The sequence below is a fragment of the Glossina fuscipes genome, unplaced genomic scaffold (assembly GCF_014805625.2).
Source record: "Glossina fuscipes isolate IAEA_lab_2018 unplaced genomic scaffold, Yale_Gfus_2 2, whole genome shotgun sequence".
NCBI classification, from domain to species: domain Eukaryota; kingdom Metazoa; phylum Arthropoda; class Insecta; order Diptera; family Glossinidae; genus Glossina; species Glossina fuscipes.
The window spans coordinates 4842326-4865539 of record NW_023998416.1 but is presented as its reverse complement, the minus strand read 5'-3'; the positions used below and the strand labels follow the sequence as shown (position 1 = coordinate 4865539).

Sequence of the window (23214 nt, the reverse complement as noted above, 5' to 3'; positions counted from 1 at the left end):
TATCAAAATGTAAAATTCGGCCATGGCCGAATATAATATTCTCATTTCTTTGCTTTTAATATATTGTACTCTTAGGACTATTGCTGTTGTTACACTTGCAGATGCTGATGCTTGTTGCAATACTTTTCAGCTTCTTTATTCATTAATTATTATGACCTTTAATCCTAAATATGTTTTAATTCGTGTTTTTAATCTTTAATTGTAACACTTTATGTACACAATCTTAAGTCCCATTACAACTTCATTTAGCTCAGTCTTTATTGCAAATGTGCAAATTGTAATTCAAATCTGTTTTCTACATCAATTTTTCAGACGATAATCGTGATTTCGTAGAAAGGTGTATCGAGTCCGCTACTTACATGATCGGATTTGCATTGCAAACTCTTTCAGAGATTGTAGCACATCTTTTAGTTTACAAACATCACACTTACCAGATATTCGTGATAGTAGAATTCATTTGCACCATCAACCGTTGCGTAGAGCATGTCATACAAAATCCTTGTTTGAATACAATCTAAACCCTTGCTTGTAATCTGATCTTTGACAATGTTTCCTGAAAATACATATAAGAAAAGCAAGTAAGAATTTTACCGTCGAGCAAAATCGGCCACTTCTCCTAATACAATCAATCATTCACGCATTTGCTTAATAATACACTCAAAAAATTGTATATTTTTTTTAAGTAAATCCATGATTTTCATGAAAGTCTTCAAAATGTCAACTAACGGGGGTCCGATTTTAGCAAACTTAGTTTACTTATCAACGATTTTATTATTTTCAAATTGCTTTCATCATAACAAAGCACAAATTATACTTTGTCCCCATTGAAGGATTTGCTTTCATAGGAAGCCCTGTATACGCCGCGATCAAAAAACTAGACCTATGCGGTCCAAATTGCGTAAGATTGTTTTAATAAGGACCAATTTTTATCACAAAATATTAAAAATTGAAACTCTTTGGCATATAAACGCCTATTTTTAATCGAAAAGTTAGTCCGATCTGAATTAATTTCAATAGTGTTCGTCCTCGGAACAAAACGCGGCAATGTGACAAATTTCATCAAAGATTGCGATGTGTAGGTAGAAGACAAGAGCACATGGATAGACATCAGACGTATAGACGTACAGGAAAACTTAGATTGATATAGAAAATAATTCTGAATCGATCTACAAAGTAAAAAATAGATCTCCCTCAAATCCTTCTAGATGTTGTTCGCACAAACTGCACCACAAGTGGATTAGGGTACAAAAAACCTACTAAAGCAGATGCACACTAGACGAAGTTCTTTCATAGATATTTGCAAAATTCCAATTTATTGGTCATCATTGTGCGGCTATAATTAATAGCTATTGTTCACATATGAATGTTGTTAGCTAATAAATTTGATTGTCACGTACTGTGCGTTCTATATCATTAAATATCATCAACGTATGTTTATATACAGTTTCATATAAATTTTTACATTCTATCTACAATCTTGATGATGGAAAATATACTCTATAAAATAAAAACTACAGTGGAGAAATTCAACGGCATCTCTAACAACAGTAATGAGGTCTTTTCTCAATTCCACTGAAACCAAACAAGAAATAATTTATTCCCGTTTAACGCAGTTTTCCAATGCTTCGTCTGAAGTCCTGCCATTTTAATTTTATGGTTTCTTTAATTTTTGATACAAACAAATCCTCTTTCATTCTTTTTTTTCCCTTATTTTTACAGCCTTGTTGGCTACAACAAGAATTATATGCTGGACATCGAGAGATCTATTGTCAAATTCTTTGCTTAAGACGAAAAAAGAAGAAAGATTTTATAACTACTCCCACATTAAAGTAAATGAAGGACAAGGAAACTCCTTGAACGAATACTAAAATCAAGCTTATTGACCAAGAATTATGACGAAATACCGCCTTGAATCTTCTACGTTCAAGGCTAAGTAAATTGATCAGATATAATCGATGTTCATAGGGAGATAATGCCTGGACAGTATTCATTCTAATCCGCCAAGGAGCAATTGTTTTAGGTGGATTTCATCATATCGACCGATGAATAGATGCATGTTCAAATAACGAAAACCAAACGCCGGTCTAGGCTTACAAACGAAAGTCAATTTACCATTAAAAGCTACTACAGGATTATGAAATGACAAAACTGACTCCAAAGAGTCTCCATATAAATTATCCAATGAAAGACGGACATTGTTTACATTGTTTTACGTTGATGTGTTTCTAGATCGCTTCGCTTTCACTCGCATAGAAAATACTTAAAATTTATTACCCTAGCTTTGCGTTTTAGTAAATTTATTGTATGTAAAAAAAATCCGTTACAGATGAGCTTGACACTATTAGTAAGTAATTACTTGAAGGGATCGTTTCAATTTCAATTTCATTTATATTAATTTGATTTGCAGCATCCTTGGCATCCTTGCTTTGATTACGCTATCGATATAGCAAGGCGCATGTCATTTATTTTTCATCTGTCAAAAGAAAAGCTTTTTAAGAAAGAAACAAAATTACTTCGCCAGCATCAAATTTGAGATAATTCTAAACTTAAATTAGAAAGAAATGAATATAAAAAATTAATTGAAAATCATTCCAATGCATCAGTTTTATTAGAGTTTTTACAAAAATTGCAAATTTCTTTGCGAAGACAAGATTTCGATAAATGTTTTTATATGAAAAACGAAAATCCAATGGTGAAATGAATATAAACTATGAGTAAGTCACAGCTACTGCTGCAACAACAAAGACAAAAACAATATTTCAGTATTTTCGCAACGGATTATCAAACTTATATAATAGCAGTATATAGGTATTTGTGTTATTTCTTTACTCGAGCCACTGAAAAGGAAGGATTGAAAGGAAAATGCGATTTATTATTAAAAAAAAAAATACAGGATTTGATGATGTGATGTGATAAAGGTGGATTAACATCATATTAGGGCAAACGTATTACTTCGACGGGCAAGCAAGTTTTCAGATTATAAGGTCACTCATATACTCATATATATTCTTTTAAGTAAAAATAAAAATGATCAGAAAAATAGGTGTTAGTGAAAGCATTTGTGTTATACGAACAACATTGCATGCAATCATCAGGAGGTATGAAAATCAACTCTCAAAACGTTTGAAAACTTTTAAACATATGATAATTTGGCAATTGATATAATCTCAACTAAGGGCATTTAATAGAATAGAAAGCGATCCAATATTTTTGTGCCTGTTCATGCCTGATGGCATGAGAGAAGTAATCACATTAAGTTAACTAATGAAATTCTCTAGAGACACATTTTCAAGGCGAGTTTTAGATACCTTTCCCAATGTCAATAAATCGATTTAATGCATTTTCACACAAAGTTTGTCTGTTCTTTTACCTAATCAGTTATAAGCAAAAATCTCTTCATATTACCTTATATTGACGGTCAGTTGTAAACTTTAAACAGAATTTTCAAAATCAGTCCGCAAAATTCTATTAGGTGTACACATGTTTTCAATTCTAATAAAACTTTAAGATTTCAGTAATATATTGAAGCTTTAATGGTAGATCTATCATATACAACTTATTTTTTAACATCAATTTTTATCTTCCCCGAAGATCTCTTAAATACTTAAGTGTAAGGTGAAAAAAGTTTTGTGAGGATAAACTCTTCATCTCGCTTAAGAAGCGAAAAAAGATTGTTCAAGTGAAGTCACAAGGCCAGTCTGCAAGCGCTTGTGAAAGTGGCCCTCAACTTCAAGCGGACAACAAAGCATTACCCGTTAAGAGACGCTTAGGAACTAAACCCCGCTTATTGTATTACATAAATCAAATAAACAAGACATAAAGACAGAACTTTAGCGCAGTTTCATTATTTTATCAATTCTGTCCTACTTATAGTGCACAAGAACGGCCATCGAACTAGTAACTGTAGTATATACGTCCATGGTTATTCCAAATCTATGCTTCATTAAAGGAGTAACAACAGTTTAAGTTATTAGAACCCTTTTAAAAGTATAGCACGAAAATCGTCTCTCATGCTTAGCATTTAGATTCGTCTGCGTAAATACATAACAGAACTAATTTAGCAATTAAAGCTGTTTAAGCATTGGCAGCGTCATAGATTCGTCTGCAGAAAAAAATCCGAGGTTTTCATCGAAAATCGTATTCAATATCGTTACTCGTTTTTACGTGAATTAGCATTTAGTAGGGGTTTTTCACCGGATCCACAATCAATTTTCATAGAGAATAGAAACTTGAGCCCGGCTTGTTATCCCAACAATAAACGGCACTAATTCAACATATATTTTTACTAAAAATCTTCATAGTTTGTCACTCCTTTTACATTAATTCAACACAAAAGCAAATTTTAATCTATTAATGTTTTAGAAGCTGTCCTCTAAAACAATCAGTTAGCCTAGTTATACCAGAAGTAAAAAGGCACTGCTTTCTTCAGTAATTTCCACTTGAACTCCGTTTATGTGTTTATGTGTTGTTTATCTATTAATTACACTTTAAATTTGCTCGTGAGATATTAAAGAAACATTTTTATTTATTTACAGAGGCAAATATCTGCTTGATCCTCGTTACATGACGAAACGAGATCTACAATATTATTATCGGTATTACAATATGACAAAGAAACGAAGACAATTTAAGAAAATTATCTTTCTGGTGCTGTGCTTATGCTTCTTTTCCTATATATTCATCGACTACAATCTAAAGACAAAATTGTTGCAACTTAAAGATCATTTTGAGTTTATACCACGCATCGATGCTGATTATAATATAACACAAGCGTACTTTGTGGATTTGCCTGGTTGTCGTATGCCTTACTTTCCCGTAACTGATGATAATATTATACAGTTTATGTTTAGACCGCAAAATTTTACTTGCAAGAAATCGTTAACACGAACAGCCGATCACGGATCCTATCTCTTACTGAATATGAATGCTAACGAAATTGAAGAGGTGTACGGTATCAGTGACATTGAGAGTATAACGTGTAATTACACAGAAATTAAACGTATAGACGATCAACATAACCGCTATATGGAATCATTGCCGTTAAAGTTACATTACAATCAACCGATGCCAATTAAAGAATATATCGAATTTTTAAAGGTGGAATGTTGGGACTCTAATCAGAACAGTATCCATAAAGATTTTCATTTTTTTATCTTAGACAAAATGAAAAGTGACGACAGAGAATTAAGAAGGTCGTCAAATGAATCGATGACGACACCTATAAAAGGATTGCTTTCGGCACCACCTCCAGAGATGCCCGATAAAATGACACAGCCACCGCGACCGCATCCGAACTTCTCCATCGATCGTATATCAGTCATGATACTAGGCATTGACAGTGTGTCTCATTTGAATTTTTTGCGGCAAATGCGTGTGACGAGCACCCATATCCATCAAAATCTCAATCATGTAGAATTTTGGGGATACAACAAAGTGGGAGACAATACTTATCCGAATCTTATACCGGCTTTGAGCGGACTTGATGAAAGCGAATTGGCCATATCTTGTTTGGGACCAACACCGCATTCTGCTAAATACGACAAATGTTCCTTCATTTGGAAGCGCTACAAAGATGCTGGCTATAAAACGGCTTATGCTGAAGATGTAGGATTAATGGGATTATTCAGTTATTGCCGTTCTGGTTTTAAGCGTCCCCCCACCGACTATTATTTGCATCCAATTTTGGTAGAGATGGAACAGCACATCAGCTATATGAAGAGTTTCAACGTTGAATTATGCAAAGGTGGCCGACGTACAGTAGATGTGGTTTTGGAATTTATACGCAAATTAATTCCCTACTTAGCGACAGGAAATTTTTTTTCATTCTTCTGGACCGTCACGATGACGCATGACATGTTCAATATGCCAATGTTGCTTGATGCAGACATCAAGGACTTATTAAAAATTTTTGAAATGTCTGGCATTCTCAATCGGACTGTCATATTCCTTATGAGCGATCATGGTTTACGTTGGGGTTCGTTTCGTAAAACTTACCAAGGTATGATGGAAGAACGATTGCCTCTTTTAATAACCCTTTACCCGGATTGGTTAAAACGAAAGTACCCGGCAGCCATTGCTAATATGGAAAGCAATGCTAAACGCTTAACTACACCGTTTGACTTGTATGCTACGATGCTGGATTTGTTAGATATGCGAACTTTAGAAAAGCAGCGGCTAGAAACTCGAGCTTCAGAGCTTATCGATGCAGACAATATTGTCCCACGAGGCATTAGCCTTTTTCTGCCGATACCTGAGACACGTTCTTGCGACAATGCAAATATCGCCTCGCATTGGTGTACATGTCATCAGCGCGAAAATTTGCCTACTAACGATGGTCGAGTACAACGCGCCGCGCGATACATTGTGAAATTAATCAATGAACGCCTTAAACCTTTTCCTCAATGCAGAATATTGTATTTAAATTCAATATTGGAAGCCATTGTGGCTGCTCCTCATCACAAAATTGTTAAAGAAGAGGGTCTAAGCGACTATGCTATCGATGTCACGTTACGCATACAAACAAAACCGGGTCTAGGTCTGTTCGAATCCACAGTCCGCATGTCCAGTTATTCAACCTCTTTAACCGGCACCATAAGCCGCATAAATCTTTATAGCAGTCAAAGTTACTGCATTGACGACTACGCATTTAAAATGTTTTGTTATTGCCACAGATAAAAGGCATCTCACATATAATCTATTTAATACCCTAAATAAATCTAAACTTTTATAGCCCAAATTGGGTTTTTTATGCCGCCATAGTGTTCATAGCGTTACTCTTTCATTTATTAATTTTCAATTCAACATATAAATGAAATGAAAGTTTCCTTATATTTTGTTACTTCCCTCTAAGTACTTTAGGATTACATTGTAAACACGTAGATACTGTTTGCGAGTATCAATTGCATTCTTGCATATAAAATATATATATAAATAATTTTGTATTTTAAGCTTTAAAATGCTCAAATATGTACTAAGCTGTTAGTCTAAAAGATTTTTAAATGTTAGCAACAGTTGAATTGAATTATCTTATAGTATAGAAAATGTTGCAAGAAACTCGGTGACTCTTTTTACTGAAAGTTTGCGTTCCTTACTTAGTATTTGGTAGAAAAAGATATCACTTCCTTTACGTATATCTAATAAAATTTTACATTTATTACAATTTAATCCTGATACGTTTGTGTTATTACTTGCTTTTCAACATATTTCACAAAAATGTATACCCGCCTTATCAATCGCATCATCATCAACATACAGGCTGATTATAAAGGTATATCCAGCAATCCAATTCATTTCATTCATGTTGGCAAACTAAGCGAGTTTAGCTGATATCGCCTAATGATAACTAATCCTCTCTATCCTGTGGTGAATTGCAGAAACCTGTTTCATACAATAACGCTCCTTATACCTTACGCTCATAGGTACATAAAAGTTCCGTAAATTGGAATTATTTTCTTTTAATGTCCTTATTTTTCGCTGGAAAAACAATTGATGACGAGGACGGTTTTATAAACACTTTAGCGTTGAGAACACTTCTTTGTCTCGTTCTTAAAAGGTATGTCAACAAAGCAGATCCTACTAAATAGGAAAGGCTTAATAAACTCAGCAAAAGACATGTAGTTGTCTTATTTATACGCGACTTATGTTACAGGGTATACTAAATATGCTGGGACGGACGGACGGAAGTCAATTGTGTCAACACTATTTTGGCACTATCCAATTTCACTGGAAAGTCTGTTGCATTTGCGATTTGAAGCCACGATCATTAAGGTGAAAAATAATTAAATCTTTAAGAAATAAATTCAGTGGAATAAAGCGTTATAAAGCGGTCCGATCCGAATTATTTTCAATAGCCATCGTCCTTGTGCCAAAGGATTTCAGTGCACCAAATTTAACCAAAGCATTTCAAGAACACCGGCCTGTTAGTTGAAAAAAAAACATGCATTAACAGACATCAGACGAAGAGTGAGACAGATGTGCTTAGATCGATATAATGAAAGGTGGGCGTATCTTAAGACCTTCTGTGTATTAAGTGCATCCGCACGAACTTAATATGCCCTTTACCACAAGTGATGTAGGGTATAAACATTTAAATGAAATGCATGAAAATACTTGTTATATAGGATATATTCGTGTCCCTCGCAAGACAGCATGGGACAATAAAACCCGTCGCGCATTTTTTGCCTTCTCATTCCACTTTGGCTTTAAAAAAGCACTTTTAAAGGAACTTTACATTTGATTAATTATTCATATTCCCGTCTTCCATCGTACGCAGACTATGTGCTCCACTGATTTGAATTCATACCACAAAAAAAAAAATAATAATAATAATAATAATAATAACAATTTAACTACACAAATCTATTGGCTTAATCCATCTCCGTTCAACATACCAATTTAACTAAGAAAAGAAGGAAAGACAAGTCAATTTAAATCACCAATGGTTCGAGACAACCGGACCCATATTCGATGGACGATTCTAGATTGCTTTTATATATAGCTATTGGAGCATTTATTCCGTTATTGTTTTTATTAATTTATTAATTATTTTAATTTAACGAAACATTGAATTCCTAGTAACAAATTGCTGCGTTCTCCGCATTTGTTCTGTACTATCTCTTATTTATTTTCATATATCGAGATTGTCTTTCCTTTTTTTTCTTTTTTTGCTAGATTAGCTGTATATTAAATATTAAACATGCATAAGAGTAGTGTTAAGTTTTGAGCATTTTTTGGTTTTTTTTTTTCTTTTTTGAACATTGTTTTCAGGTACTTAATACAGCGTGGAATAGGAAAACATAGAAAATAATAATTGTAATACTTTTCTTTTCATAGGAATTTGAATTAGTACCGCAAACATATGAATTGGTTTTAGTTTTGCCATTTTGTCTAATTTATGAAGTAACTTTTTTTTTTCGTTATGAAGCATTACCTTTTTTACAATGAAATTTATATCGAAATGTGCACAGCATTTTTTTTTTTCTCCCCGTTAAGTATTTATGAATTAATAACAAATGACGGTTACGGTGACTATTAATTTAGTTTTTAAATAAACATTGTTCTTTGGCAATTAAGAAATTTATTTTCCTAATTTTTCTTCTAACAAGACCATGTAAGAGTTTTTATTATTAAATTGTAAATATTTATGTATTATGCCGTTATATTTTAAATAAATATTTATAGTATTATATTAAAACAGAGAAAAAAAGGATAAAAAATTCTTAAATTCGAAATCGTCATGAAATTAAAACAAACGCAATGATAATGAAGGAGCAAAAAAACTGGAATGCGCCATAAACATTATATACATGTACTGCGTGTGTTTTGCTTCCTTACTGGTAACATGTCCGCCCGTACAAATGTTTACCCGTAGACACCAAGCAGTCAATCTGGCTTGTCCACACATGTCTTATTTTTACTGATTATCAGATGATCACCCTCCTCCCGCACAAACTGTCGACAAGACAAAATTCATATAAGAAGATAAAAACTTTTGATAAAATGTACAAAAATACATGGAATATACATCATCACCGAAGAATAAGGAAATATAGCAAAAGCTCCTTATTCGCGGTGTATACATTCCACAAAAATGCCGCGAATATAGAAACCGTGAATGCGGGATGGTAATTTATATGGGATTATAGGGGATACGTTCCTAGGTGACAAAATAAAAAAAAAAATCAAATATATAAAAAATCAATTTAATTGAAGGTTTTGAACATTTTGATTAATTATCTTAAGGTATAGGCAATGGTTTGAAGAATTTTGTAAGTTTCTCCTGCTTGGCAGTTTTTAGAAGCTCCTTCAATTCAGACTGATATGTAGCAGTCGCATTAGCAATTTGTCTCTTAAAAATAAGACTTCGTTCCATAGACGGATCAATGTTCATAAAGAAATCGCCAAGGTCATTTGCCATTCTTAAACCTTCACTAAGACTTTCCAATTAAATGTCACGTTTCCAGTGCTTGTTAAAGCCTCTTCTGCAATGGGCGGTAAATTTAACATTTCCTCCAAGTTAAATCTTCATCTTGCGATTCAGGCAACCGAATCCATCTCGTCCTATTTAAACGCTATAAAAGGTATATATATGAAATGTATAAAATGTATAAAACACATACAAACTTACAAACTCCATATGAAAGTAAATAAAAACCGGGAATAGCTCGCTAATAGTTGTTGCTAATTTTAAACAATCCACAGTAGGGAACTTTGCACATTTTGCAAAGGCATAGGAAGACAGGTACCTAGATTAACAAACAAATGGGCGTATTCTGTTGCCTGCTAAAACTCTATATGTCGCTATTGATATATTTATTATGATTCGCAATTGAAGTTTCTAAACATTTGTACAATTGCGTTTCCATTTTCAGCTTTGCTTAAGGATTTTTGTTGCTTCTTCTGCTGCTTAGCTAACAAAATATTAGTCTCTTCTTTTGCTTAAAAGTTTTTTTAACTTATAATTCCTTTTTTGTTTATTCAGTGCGTGACGTTTGGATTGCATTTTTGTGCAATTGTCTTTATTTGATTGTTTGTGTTCTGTGCTTTGTATGATTTGTTTAGAATTTTTAATTCTCTCCCGTTCACTTTCCTTGTCTATCTCTTCTCTGTGAGTTTCTTTCTCTCATTAAACATTTATTATTTTAGTTGCACACTATACTTTTTTGCCTGCACGCTATACTTTTTTGGTTGCACGCTATACTTTTTGGATCGCATACACTGTAATTTACTGTTGATTTAATTTTGAGAAAAGTTGGCAGTGTACAAAGAACAGCTGTTAATGTTTTTTTTTCTTATGTTCTACTTATTCCACCTTAATTCACTACATAAAGAAAGAAATTTTATTAAAAACTCTTATCGTTTAAGGCCTGATAGATTCTCCGTTTATAAACCAAAAAAAAAAAGAAAATTCTAGAAAAAATTCAAAACCAAATCATAAAAGAAGAAGGAGAAGAGTAGGCCGAAAGTGTAAAAAATCAATCGTAAAGGATCAAAAATTAATAAGAGCTCTGACCGTCATCGTAAGCCATTATTTCCAACAAACCAAAAAAAAAAAGAAGAAAAAACGTAAATGAGCAAAAATAAACTTTAAAACGGAATTCGGCATTTGTTTAATCCAAAAAAAGTACATCCAGTGATCGCGCAGTTCTTCGTTTAAAGCAAAGTAGATAGATAATGCCTCCCACAGACACCTTAAGAAGTGGGGAAAGAGAAAGAGATCAACCGTATATTAAAAGACAAAGCAGCAAATGTTTTGAACATCGCGAATCACAAGCCACAGCGATGTCTGTGGATTTCACCGGGCAGTGGGTACTGTTGGCGGGACGACGCAATTTGGCTTTGCAACGATTGGGTCAAGATAACATGGTATTGCGCAAATATTACACCAATTCAAAGTATGAAGTTTCGGCAGCTGAATTTGCTGTCTGCCCGGAAAGCAAAGAGTCGTGTGCTATTGCCGTATGTTTTCTTCTACTTGTTTGCAAACATTTTGATTGGCGTTATTTTCAACCAAACCATTAGACAAGCCAGCATATTGACGTTATGACTTGGGGTGCGGCGGAACCGCGCTATATACATTCACTCCGTGGCCATACTCGTATGGTGACCGATATCGATTGGCACAGTAAGAATCCACATCTTTTGGTAAGCTGTTCCATCGATACATTTTCACATATATGGGATTTGCGAGATTCGAGAAAGCCAACGTTATCTCTCAGTGCTGTTTGTATGTGTAAGTTTCGTCGCTTGCATCTGCGTCACATAAGAATGCTTAAGCACGTGTTTATTTGTAGCGGGTGCCACACAAGTCGGCTTTAATCGCGTTTCCGGCAATCTTCTAGCGGCCGCTCATGACGGTGATCTTCGGATATGGGATATACGCAAAGGTTCATGCCCCATACACTACATAACGGCGCATTTGAACAGGTTTTTATTTTGTCTTATCATTACATTGTTCTTCACATATCTTTACATATTATAGAGTTCACGGTATTAATTGGAGTCATCGCCGGGAAACGTGCTTAGCCACAGCCAGTCAAGACGGTACCGTTAAATATTTTGATATCAACAATCCTCGTCGTGCCGAAAAGATTATAACGACATCATCGCCAGTGTGGAGAGCAAGATATACGGTAAAAATGAAAATTTTTGTTTATTGATACTAGATATTCACTTTTTAAAATCGCAGCCTATTGGCAATGGGCTGGTAAGTATAGTAGTGCCTCATTTAGGCCGTGGCGAAAACAGTCTTTTGCTTTGGAGCAATAGCAAACAGTATGATCCTGTCTGCTCTTTTGTTGGACACACGGATGTTATTCTTGATTTTGCTTGGCGTCCAGACCGCGAAAATCCATCAGAAATCGTAAGTGTTCCAAATATTATCTAAAAAAAAAACCAAATTAATTCGATACTGGTAGGAATTAGTTACTTGGTCACGGGATCGTACATTGAGGGTCTGGAAAATTGACGATATGTTGCTAAAACTATGTGAACCAGACTCAGATTCTAACGAGAACTACGAGTTGGGGGGAGAATCTCGCACAGCGACCCCAACCAAATTTCAGGCAATTCAATCGTCTTCTTTGCAGCAAACTACTAATATGCACATACAAGCAGCAACCACAGAGGGATTAGACGTTGTACAAATGTGTGGTCTGTCTTGCGTCCAGTTGTCTCCTCCTAGGCTGTCGTCATCAGCAGCGTACATAAGAAAAGAGGAATCTTCCATAGCGCGCTCCCTGACGGATCAGCCAACCTGTTCTCTGCATCATGAATTTTCACTTTTGAACACTAATATGCCACATGTAGAAGTCGATATATTGGACGCAATCAAACGCTATGCTATTTTTAAAATCTCCGCTGGTGGCCATGTAGTGATACTGCAAACCACTTTTCCAACCGAATATCCTAGCCCGAATATCGGTCCCGAATTTGCATTTTGCCAAGGCACTACTTTACACGATCAACTTACCAAATTCATGTTGAAAGTTCTCAAAACAAATTCTTTGCAACGAGTAAAAAAGTCACGAACTTGTTTAGAACAATGTTTGAGAGCTTTAGTAACCGCTCTTAAAAAGGTATAAGCTTATGATTTATTTGCTTTTTTCCTCGATAATACATCTCCTTTGCAGTCTGGCGGTGGTTCAGAGAAGTGCCAGCTTCGTTTGCAGTCCCCTCGCTTAGAAGGAGCTCTTAGCGGCGCGTTACATGATGCCTGTATACCATTCCCTCGCACATCAGCAGCCACATTTAATTCCATTGGCATGTTATGTAACTTCGCACAAGTGCTCAACACAAAACGACTAACGTTACGTCATCAAAATGTTACTCCTCGTACCTTGTCAGCTATAAATGGTGGCGGTCTTTTGGGAAATGTTATGGGTCCGCAACCAGTATTATATACGCATCGTGACTCAAATTCGTCCTTTTATTTACATGATCGCATAAATTCAAAACATTCAAAAAATCGTACTATGCCAAAACCAGCGTATTCCTCCCCAATTGTGCACGTTTACGATTGCAGTAAGCTACTGAATATGAGCCGCGAGGTGGCTCGAGAGCTCTCACTTGACAAAAGTGATATTATTGAAACATGCAAAAAGAATCGTAAAATTTGTGAGGCCAATGGACGTTACGATTTGCTACCGATATGGACGCTTGCGGAAAAGATAGCAACGCCTAATATACCTTCTGAAACCAAATACGAAATGCTGTTTTACAATCCTTTTAAAAAGTTCTTACTCGAAGCGTTAATTATGCATTTTGCAACATCGGGAGATTTACAAACAGCAGTGACATTAGCGTGTCTTTTTCATAAATGTCCACCACCGAAAGATGGCGGCGATGCTAACGTTGCAATTTCTAGTGGCTATCATAATAAATTACCACTTCTAACACCAAATTCCTCACCGTACCATACAGTTTTGCCCGTAGACACTCACTCTGAACACTCAAAAGCGAATAGCGGGAAAGCAGGCCTTTATGTAAAACAATTGCGCAGTAATTCTTGGTCCGATTCGTTAGACTGGATGGATGCTAAATTAGCTAGCACTGAATTGTACGCTTGTTCACTAATTAGGCCTTGCAGGATGGCGCTGTTTGATGAATTCAAAAAAGCTTACGCCGAAATACTCTTTGGTTGGCAATTGCTAACAAAGCGATCATTGGTAAAAATCTCTTTGCGAGTCTTTGTATATTTTCTAAGTTGAATTGACTTCATATTTTCAGATTTTAAAGCACACAATGTACACAAAAGTGCAACCTCAGGGACTAGAGTTCGTATCAGAATGTTCGAGCTGCAAGAAACCTAAACGTACACCGGCCTGTGGTTCTTGCCAACGTCCCGTTCTCTTCTGCACTTTGTGCGGATTGCCAGTAAAGGGAGCAGCAAATGCTTGCTTAGCCTGTGGCCATGGGGGTCATCTAACTCACATAATTCATTGGTTTAAGGTAAGCGAAAAACGGAAAAACAATAATTGAAGGTACAAAAAATCTCACAATTGCACTTGTTACGGAAGTACTGATCAGAAACCACCTAAAGTACGCTTGATCGATTTGAGAATCTGAGTCTGAGGTTAAAAAAAAAATTTGAAAAAGATTTGACGATTGCTTGGAATGCTTGCGGCTTACGAAAAAAATCGCGCACAAAAGCGAAAACAATCACTTCAACAAGCTACAAACCGTAATTGATTCCCTTTTAAAAACCGGCCTTAGATACAAGATAAAAATAAAGTAAATCCTTTTAACTTTGGTAAAATTTCATCATTCCTTTTGTCGATCGACGTGAAATGTTAAAAGTTGATACTAACTCGCTCTCCAATTTTTAATTTAAAAATGTCTACGGCTTATTTAACATAAACCTCCCTGAAAATCAAAAGTCTAATAGTAATCCATTAACAATTACAAATTCAATTGAAAAATTGATTATCCGGAATGCCTCTGCTTGTTTAGTACAAATTAAACTTTCGCGGATAGAAAGCAAGAACTCTCCATTAGTATCGCGGGGACTTATAGCCACAAACCAGGAGCACATAGGCCACGCTTCAGTTTTCTATACATGTTTTCACAAACGAGTGCATTCCACCAGAGAACCCTCAGACAAATAAGCGAATATGCTAATTAAGGATATATATATATATATATATTTGTTGGATCTATATTTATAGTGCGTGTGTCTTTTTGTCACCGAGAGCATGAAGAATCTATAGCTATAAAAACTTTTTGTGCTACGCATTTTGTATAATAACTCTTTGTCTTTTTTCAATCTTAATGAACTTTGCCGCTTTAGAATCACAGTGTATGTGCTTCGGGTTGTGGATGTGAATGCATGTTGCAAAGTGCCGCTATACTGGAACATATAAAATAAAAATCGAAACATTGAAATTTATGGAATTACATCAAAAGTGAAAAAAAAATAAAAATATTCCTTCATTTTCTTTATTACACATTATGAATGTTTTTGATTTTTATAGGAAAACAAAATAAAGGTTTTATGGATAATGTATCTAAATAAATTAATCATATCTCATTTGTTGCACTAATATTGTGTAATCAAAGTTGTGAACAAGTTCTTTAAATCGTTTATTAAATCACATAGCAGTAAATTATTTAGCCGTTCGTGTATAAATCAGAAAGAAGAACAATCGTAAATAATATTAGAAACTTATATATATTCACCACTCAAAGTCGAAACATAAGTTTTCTAAATTCTATTGCATAAGTGGAAAGTCATGTAAAAAAAAACTGAGTTAACAGGTAGTAGAAATTTACATTTAATTCATTTCTTTTTTTTTTTCTTTTTGCTCTCAAAAAGTGGATTTAGCATTTATTAGGAGCGTTTTTTGCGATTTTCTTCGAGAGGAGTCCACAAAAAAACATATAAGCAGACGGACTTACTTAGAATAACTGGTTTATACTTTACTGGACTTATTTGTAGATATGGGCTGACGTACATTTGTGTTTTTTATTATAAGATAGATATCGAACACGATAGATAAGAACACGAACAAAAAGAAATTTTGCAACTCTGATCTTTACGAATTATCTGACGGAAAAGCAAGTGAAAGGACATAAAAAATAAAAAAAAAAAAAAAAAAAAAAAAAGGAAAGGAATTAATCTTATGGTAATGAACATCACTTCAAATACGTTGCTTGCTTGTCCGTGTAAACCTTAACCTAAAAGAGTATATAGTTTCTGTTATTTCGCTTTTAAGAAGAATTCTATTCTTTGTTTCAAGTTCGTTATGAAATGCTTAAATATTCAACTGCCATCACTGAGAAGCCAATAATTGTGACGAATAAGATTAGCGATGAAGTTTTACTATCAGTTTGTTAAACCAACACCAATCGTGTATTAGAATTGACTCTTATATGCTTGTACCGCTTTCATAAGCATGCGTACATTACTGCATTGGGAACTCTTTGGGTAGTTAATTAAAAACATTTGACAATTGCGAAACAGTTCTTGCAGCACCTTAGGAGCATGTTCGCGGGTAATGGGATCATGGGCATTGATTGCCAATAAAGCCTCTGCCAAATAACTGAAAGATAAAAACAAAATGCAATCAGAACTCAAGAAAACTTCACTAATCGGTTCAGTAAGTTAAGATTATAAACTCACTTTTGTTTTACTTCGTTATGATTACTCATATCAGCGGAAATCTGTTGAATTAATGATAACAATACCTTCTGTTCAAGGCAACAGTCTGGTGTAAAAACTGCATTATGATCGGCACTTTTTAAAGTGTATTCGACTAAGTTAAGATCATTTGCCAGCAATGCTTGATGAAAAGCTTTATTGATTTGCCCTTGCATCAACAAGTGTTTAATGGTATCTTTAAGATCATATAGAGGAGCAGGAGTATTGGCTTGCGATCGTAAAGCTACGGCCTGAGTTTCGAATGATTTCCGCACCTAAGAAGAGGTTATATTATGAGATGAAATTGAAACGTTTAGACATTAAATATTTGCGAAACCTACTTCGGATCGTATTATTTCTTGTATCTGATGAGACAGTAAAATCTCCAATCCTTTAATATCTTTACGTGTTTCTAGCACAGCCTCATGAACACTGTTACGATGTTTCGTCAAAATCGAATCGAGATGCTGACGAAAACCTGAGAATTTGTTGAGGATATCTTCTGTGGAGTCATGCATAGGTTGCAGTTGTTGCAAATAATTATCAAATTGTTCCATAACTTTAAAGGGAAAATATTTCTCATTTATATTTTAAATAGTCTTTGTTTGCTTGCAGCGTTATTTACATTCTTTAATTCCAACGGAAAAAGCTTCATGCAGCTGTTTGAACATATTTTGCGAGGATTTCTCATACGCCGGTATTAACGTACTGGACATAGACTCTATGAAAGCAGATTGCAAACTGCCCTGCACACCCACCAACACCGATTTGCCAAATGTATCAATAATACTCTGAAATTAAAGGCAATATAAATTTTAAAAAAAAAAATTCTTTTAAATGTTGTTTTAAATGTTGTTTGTGGGATGGCGATTATTCCATGTGTTAATGGAACACATATGCTTAGCTACGAACAGGAAACAAGTGGAAGATGTTACTAGAAGATAATTTGTAATAAATATACACACTTAATACAACAACAAATTCAGAGAACAATTTACTCTGAACCACACATTACCATAACCAACAAATTTTCCAAATGCAGAATAGCGCATCTCATATCTCGGGCTCGGGCTCTGCATGCATTATTACATTATCGATACATGTATTCATCTGTTGTTACTTAAGCTTAAGATATATGCTTTCCGTTTGTTTCGACGCATTAATTTCATAATGGCATTATTATTTATGTCTTTGTATACATTGACTTGAGAAAAAGCATTAGAAACTTTGAAAAAATTGCAATACATTTCTACGACCATTTCCAAGGGCCATTAAAATTTTCGTAGCGAAAATTGGGAAAATGGAATGGAAAACGGATTTTGCTTTTCATTATTCGCGACAAAGCTACAAAAGGCACAAACAAATTATTTTGAATGGCAAGTGTTCATAATTTGCCCTAGAACCACTGTTATGTTATTTCGTTTCTTAGCTCATGGCTTCTTCTTTTCCTGATATTTCAACTTGAATATAAATAGGTTTAAATAGACGGAGTTTAAGTACCACAATCTCAATCCAATCAGGCAGATAAGTGGACAGGTCTTATCGATTTCGCTATTTCGATATTTTGAACAATGAATACGTGTAGCTCTTGGGCACGCTGCATACATTTGGGAAACTTAATCTTAAATCTCGTTAATAATAAGAGTGAAATGTTTTTGTCGAACAAATCAATTTTTGAAATTATTTACCTTATTCTTGCACGCTTGCGCAATATTCTCTTTAAGCATTGAATCGAAGGCGGTCAATTTTTGTCCAACGTCAATTTGTATTTGATGTTGCAATGCGTCAAGTTTGGCAGATAACATGGGAACCAGTTGCCGTTGGGCTTCAATAGCCATTACTTTTGAAACTATTTCACCAAATTGTGTCAGAATATACTGGTTCATGATTTGCACAATGCTTTCACGTAATTCACGATTTTGGGCTTCTCTGTAAAGACATATGCATCAAATGAATATAGCAAAATTCTAACGAATGCAGTTACTGAAGGATTACCTTTCCGCCATAAAGGCAGCCAGTTTACGTTTATGTTCTATTTCATAACGTTTCAAATACTGTTCGAGCATTTTAGTCAATTGCATTTCCAATTTGAAAGGGTATTCAGATATGTTTTTGTTGGTTGTTGCTATATCATCTAAATTTTTTAGATCTGTTACCTCCTTCTGCAAATTATTTATTTGAATAGTTTGCATTTTTACTAAATCTAAATGAAAAACATAATATGAAAAAAATTAAGCGCTTCACGTATATACATTAACATATATATGTATATATATATATATATATATAAAATACATAGATTGACTAAAAAATTTAACTTCATTATCAATTGGTCTTTCATTGTGTTTCAATTACCGAAGACCTTGAATGTGGCCGACTAGTATTTAAATTGTTATCTTGAAGTTTCTGTTAGCGTGAGATATTCTCACCGAAACTCTGCAAGCTGCAAAAACTATATAGCAACAAGATGCATTGCGATAAAGTGCATAAGCAGTTCTTCTTAAGAAAACCATTTATGGAATTTCTTAAATTGAATTGCAACTAATGTTCGCAACATACAACGTTCATTAAAGGTGATCGTTGATTTACGTACCTATAAGTTCAGTCATTTTCATATTCATTTCATTTAAGTCCGATGCTGTAACCGTAACGCAATTCGAAGGCATTGTCGCTGCATTACTCGAGTTAGTACTTCCCAAATTTGGAGCTAAGTGGCTATTGCTAAGACTGGATACTGAAGAAGCGTTTACAGCTTGTGATATTAAATTTGCTGCGTTCTGCAATTCAGCTGAATGTTTTGTGTTCGCCACCTTAGGTACGTCTGGAATTTTTGGCCAATTAACAGTTGTACTTGAATTCTGACTAAGTTTAGTGTTACAAATGGATGATTCATGTTCTACGAATTTTGAAAATAAATGACAATTCCCGAAATTTGAAAATGTTTTCGTTTACCTATTTTAACACTCAACGTATTAGCGTCTACATCGTCAGCAGTTGTATGCGTTGATACTTCTTCCAAGAGCTCGTCACCACTAAAGGAAATTTTGTCAAAATCCTGCAAAGACATAATTTCTTGAACCTCACGACTTGGACTTGAGCCGCCACTAGTTAAATTATCTCCTATAGTACGTCCCGGATTTCTATCGATAGCTAAGTTATATGAAAAGAAAAAAGATAAAAGAAAAAAAAAACTAATTTACAATTTTACAATCCTTGCCGATTATTATGAAAAGTATATATGTACTTCCACATACCAATAAAGTTATTTTTTTGAATTTCCATACCATGTTTTAATTGCATTTGCTGATGTTCTTGGTCTTCAATTAATTTATTATTAACTAAATTTAATAAATTTTTATTATCGTGCTTGGTAGCGCCCGAATTCGATCCAGTGACAGTAGCTAACATTAAAATAGTATTTAGGACTTCACTGCTAACATTGTCGGGAGTTTTGCGTTCTAAAAACAAAGACAAAAGCTTTCACGAAACCAAATTGATGTGATAGACAATTTTACTTACCGCTAGCAGATGATGTGGAAGCGAAAGCGTCTGGCGTCATGAGATTAACTTGTGTATATTTTGGCGAAGGATTAAGAGAGTCTCCGTTGCCTTCAGCAACGGCCGTCCCACAAGTACCAGTTGCGACTGCCACTACGGTTGATCCTGTTGAATTCGATGTTAAAGTAGATTGTTGGCTGTTTACAACAGTAGCTGATGCCATGCTCAATAAAACCTCCAAGGGATTCTTTTCATTGCTTTCTGTCGAAATTGCGTCGACGGATGGATCATTTTCTTCACCATCGTCGTCATCCGTATTCACCCTGTCGTTGTCAATCGTGTTTGAGTTGCTGTTTAAAATGTCATTATGCAAAGAATTTTTCGAATGTATGCTTTGATTGCTAGTTTCGCTGCTTGACATTGTGCTCTTTATATCAACGCTTTCATGCACCGTTGGTTGGTATAGTATATGACATTCTTGCATACTTTTCGACTGCACGATATACATGTGAACAACTACGCAATAAATAGAATTGGTCTCCTCATCATAATCGTCCAATTCATCGCATAAATAATTGTCATTGGCACATTTATAGCGACGCACAGCGGCATCGACAATCGTAAATGAAAGAATTCCCGAATTTAGAGGAAATTCAGAAATACTTTTAATATAAACGGCTGGCGAAAACATTGAAATGGAACTTTTCGAAGTCAAATTGGAAGAATGTGATGCAATGCTACTACCACTTGTATCTTTATTCATCAGCGATTCATCAATGTCTGATGAAAAATCTTTAAATGTGCTCGTACTAACATTATTGATTATTTGCATTACATAACATATTCGAGTCTCGAGACTGGAAATGACTAAATAGGATGAAGTTCGGTCAATTTCAGCAATAAATCTCAGAGACTTTTCTTCATTGGCCGCCATTATATTAACTGTCTGTAAACAATTCCAAGTACCGCAATCCCAAACCTTAAATTCGGTATTATTTTCAGCACCAGTAATAGCGTATTTCCAATAAGTGCTGGCAACGGCAAATCAAATTAGACGAACATAAGGACAATGTACAAGAGGGAATTTGCGTTCTACTTACTCAGTATTATTTTTAGTCAAATTATCGAGAAAGAAGAATGAAGAGACAGACTTGCCATTATGGGGTTTCCATTCATGTAGACAACGTGGATTTTTGTCGTGAATGTAGACCTGATAGAAACGTATGACACCATCTGTACTTCCCACGCCAAGAGTAGATCCATCCGGCGATAAAGCTACCCAAGTGATGATTACTGCTTTATCTTCATGTTTGATAAAACCCGACCTGATATCACCTTCTTGAATCTTTCCAATCTAAAACCATGCATAGCAGTAACATTATATTTTGAATCTTTAATATAAACAGCATTCGACTTACGCCATGTTCGGCTACGATTAGGTTAATATTGAAACATTGAAACACGGTGCCACGAGCCCATACAATTAGCTGGCTGTCTTCATCATCTTCACCAGGAACATCAATGAATGGACACCAAGATATTTTGTCGTGCTTTGGCGTGTAATTGGGCAAAGGGGATTCGATTTTAATTATTAAATTACATAATAAAGCCCCATCAATCTCATCAATTTTGTGCACATACAAAGAATTCAAATCAATTGACGCTAATATATGTTCCTTTTCTATATGGGCAAATTGCAAGTCTAAGACTTCCCCTGCCATGCCCTTTATAAGTGCCCTTAAGCCATTGGTAGTATTGACAACGCGCACCATACCTTCCATACGTGTCACTTTATTAACTGCAACAGCAAATATAATATATTAAGATGAAATGAAAGCTTGGCTTGAATGAAAGCAACTTTGTACCATTAATTACATAGGCAATGTACTTCTCATCTATGTGAACAGCTATCAAATGGGCAGGATATGTCTTCACTTCCCATTTATAGTCAACAATATTTTTCAATTTAACTTTAGACGAGCCGTGATCGTGATTACCACTACTGCTTACAATCTTAACATTTGGACTGTTAATCTCTTGACAGCATTGATTATCTCCCGTTTTGAAGGCACTGAAACAGCAATATATGAGCAAAAAAAAAAAAACTAATCAAAAATCACATAATGCTAAACAAACTTACATTAAGGTCACATTGTGCTTTCCCATGCCGGTATTATCTGCAACATTTTCATTCGAAACAGCAGGAGGGCTTTGTTGACCACCTCCACCACCCATCTTGCCCATAAAATCTACGGATACAGTATTTTTTACGTGTTCCAAATGTGCAATTTGTATTACGTTTTGAGTTCGTTCAACTCGAGCTTCCGTAATAAAACGCTTTTCAAAATTCTTTAAAGACTTTCGGAAAACGGCATCCACTGCCAACAGTGCAACTAACATTTACAACACAGGTAGCGTTTGCTTGCAATTATGTGCGATCCGCTTTATTGCGAATTGTCCGCGCTTTACTATTACACTACTTTTCACTTACGGCAAAATTAATTAAATCCTTTCTTGATTTCGTAAAAAAAATTTATTATTATTTTTTGTTTCCAAATACATGCAAACTGTAATTGTTTCTTAAATAATGTAACAATAAACTATCCGTTAATAAATTACATATATAAAAAGAATTGAAATAAATAAATTATCTTTTTCGCAAGTATAGTTACAACGATAATTTTATATAAAAAAAATGAAATACACAACCGCAGAAACTGTGCTCCTTTCGTTTCGCTGTTCTGATGCCGCATTCAGTGCTGCCAGGAGTACAAAGATAACATTTAAAACGTTGGATTGTATAAATGACTTATTGTAAATGGGAATTGACACATTTTTAAAAATTGATAAGGATCCCTTTTGCAAAACATGTGGAATGTGCATTACGCTTCAAACGGAGATAAAATATAAGACCCAAATATTAGTTGGCTAACCATAGGAACAAAAGAAAAGACACAAAACATTAGCACGATATGAAAATATAAAAAAAAGGAAATAAATTTAAATAAAATAAGCGGCTAAAGTTTTCCTGATGACCATGATGAGCAAATTCTTTAATTGAATGTGGGATTTAATGATGC

At 34.6% G+C, this 23214-nt stretch overlaps 3 protein-coding genes across 6 annotated transcripts; 2 read left to right on the top strand and 1 right to left on the bottom strand.

Moving 5' to 3' along the window:
• The first annotated feature begins 4545 nt into the window (after nt 1-4545).
• On the top strand, nt 4546-7094 carry LOC119633733. The gene has a single exon (XM_038027435.1). The coding sequence runs from the start codon at nt 4564-4566 to the stop codon at nt 6673-6675; it is 2112 nt and encodes a 703-aa protein (XP_037883363.1). The 5' UTR covers nt 4546-4563; the 3' UTR covers nt 6676-7094.
• A 3814-nt stretch (nt 7095-10908) lies between these two features.
• Nucleotides 10909-15395, top strand: LOC119633855 (GATOR complex protein Wdr59). The gene is made up of 9 exons (XM_038027638.1): nt 10909-11457; nt 11521-11731; nt 11793-11925; nt 11981-12131; nt 12188-12361; nt 12417-13076; nt 13131-14165; nt 14227-14448; nt 15287-15395. Exons 1-9 carry the CDS (start codon nt 11173-11175, stop codon nt 15362-15364), a joined length of 2949 nt encoding a protein of 982 aa, XP_037883566.1. The 5' UTR covers nt 10909-11172; the 3' UTR covers nt 15365-15395.
• An 829-nt stretch (nt 15396-16224) lies between these two features.
• LOC119633147 (enhancer of mRNA-decapping protein 4 homolog) lies at nt 16225-22863 on the bottom strand. Of its 4 annotated transcripts, XM_038026469.1 has the most exons (15): nt 22433-22518; nt 22275-22383; nt 22000-22205; nt 21553-21932; nt 21235-21488; nt 20156-21165; nt 19891-20094; nt 19589-19786; nt 19230-19532; nt 18632-18839; nt 18325-18565; nt 17262-17427; nt 16978-17195; nt 16619-16911; nt 16225-16538 (listed from the first exon to the last, which is right to left on the bottom strand). In XM_038026469.1, exons 2-15 carry the CDS (start codon nt 22376-22378, stop codon nt 16352-16354), a joined length of 3972 nt encoding a protein of 1323 aa, XP_037882397.1. In that variant the 5' UTR covers nt 22379-22383; nt 22433-22518; the 3' UTR covers nt 16225-16351. The 4 variants fall into 4 exon arrangements, with proteins under 4 accessions (XP_037882397.1, XP_037882394.1, XP_037882396.1 ...); XM_038026466.1 differs by having other exon boundaries at nt 22275-22863; XM_038026468.1 differs by having other exon boundaries at nt 19230-19457; nt 22275-22863.
• Nucleotides 22864-23214: the final 351 nt, after the last annotated feature.

Excerpts from the sequence above, each read along its gene's own strand:
- LOC119633733 (XM_038027435.1), top strand. The coding sequence starts at position 4,564 with ATGACGAAACGAGATCTACAATATTATTATCGGTATTACAATATGACA.
- LOC119633855 (XM_038027638.1), top strand. The coding sequence starts at position 11,173 with ATGCCTCCCACAGACACCTTAAGAAGTGGGGAAAGAGAAAGAGATCAA. Across the intron at positions 11,458-11,520 it reads AAGAGTCGTGTGCTATTGCC|ACAAGCCAGCATATTGACGT; the intron begins GTATGTTTTCTT and ends CCAAACCATTAG. Across the intron at positions 12,362-12,416 it reads GCGAAAATCCATCAGAAATC|GAATTAGTTACTTGGTCACG; the intron begins GTAAGTGTTCCA and ends CGATACTGGTAG.
- LOC119633147 (XM_038026466.1), bottom strand. The coding sequence starts at position 22,534 with ATGTTAGTTGCACTGTTGGCAGTGGATGCCGTTTTCCGAAAGTCTTTA. Across the intron at positions 22,206-22,274 it reads AAGCACAATGTGACCTTAAT|TGCCTTCAAAACGGGAGATA; the intron begins GTAAGTTTGTTT and ends TTGCTGTTTCAG. Across the intron at positions 20,095-20,155 it reads TTCCACATCATCTGCTAGCG|AACGCAAAACTCCCGACAAT; the intron begins GTAAGTAAAATT and ends CTTTGTTTTTAG.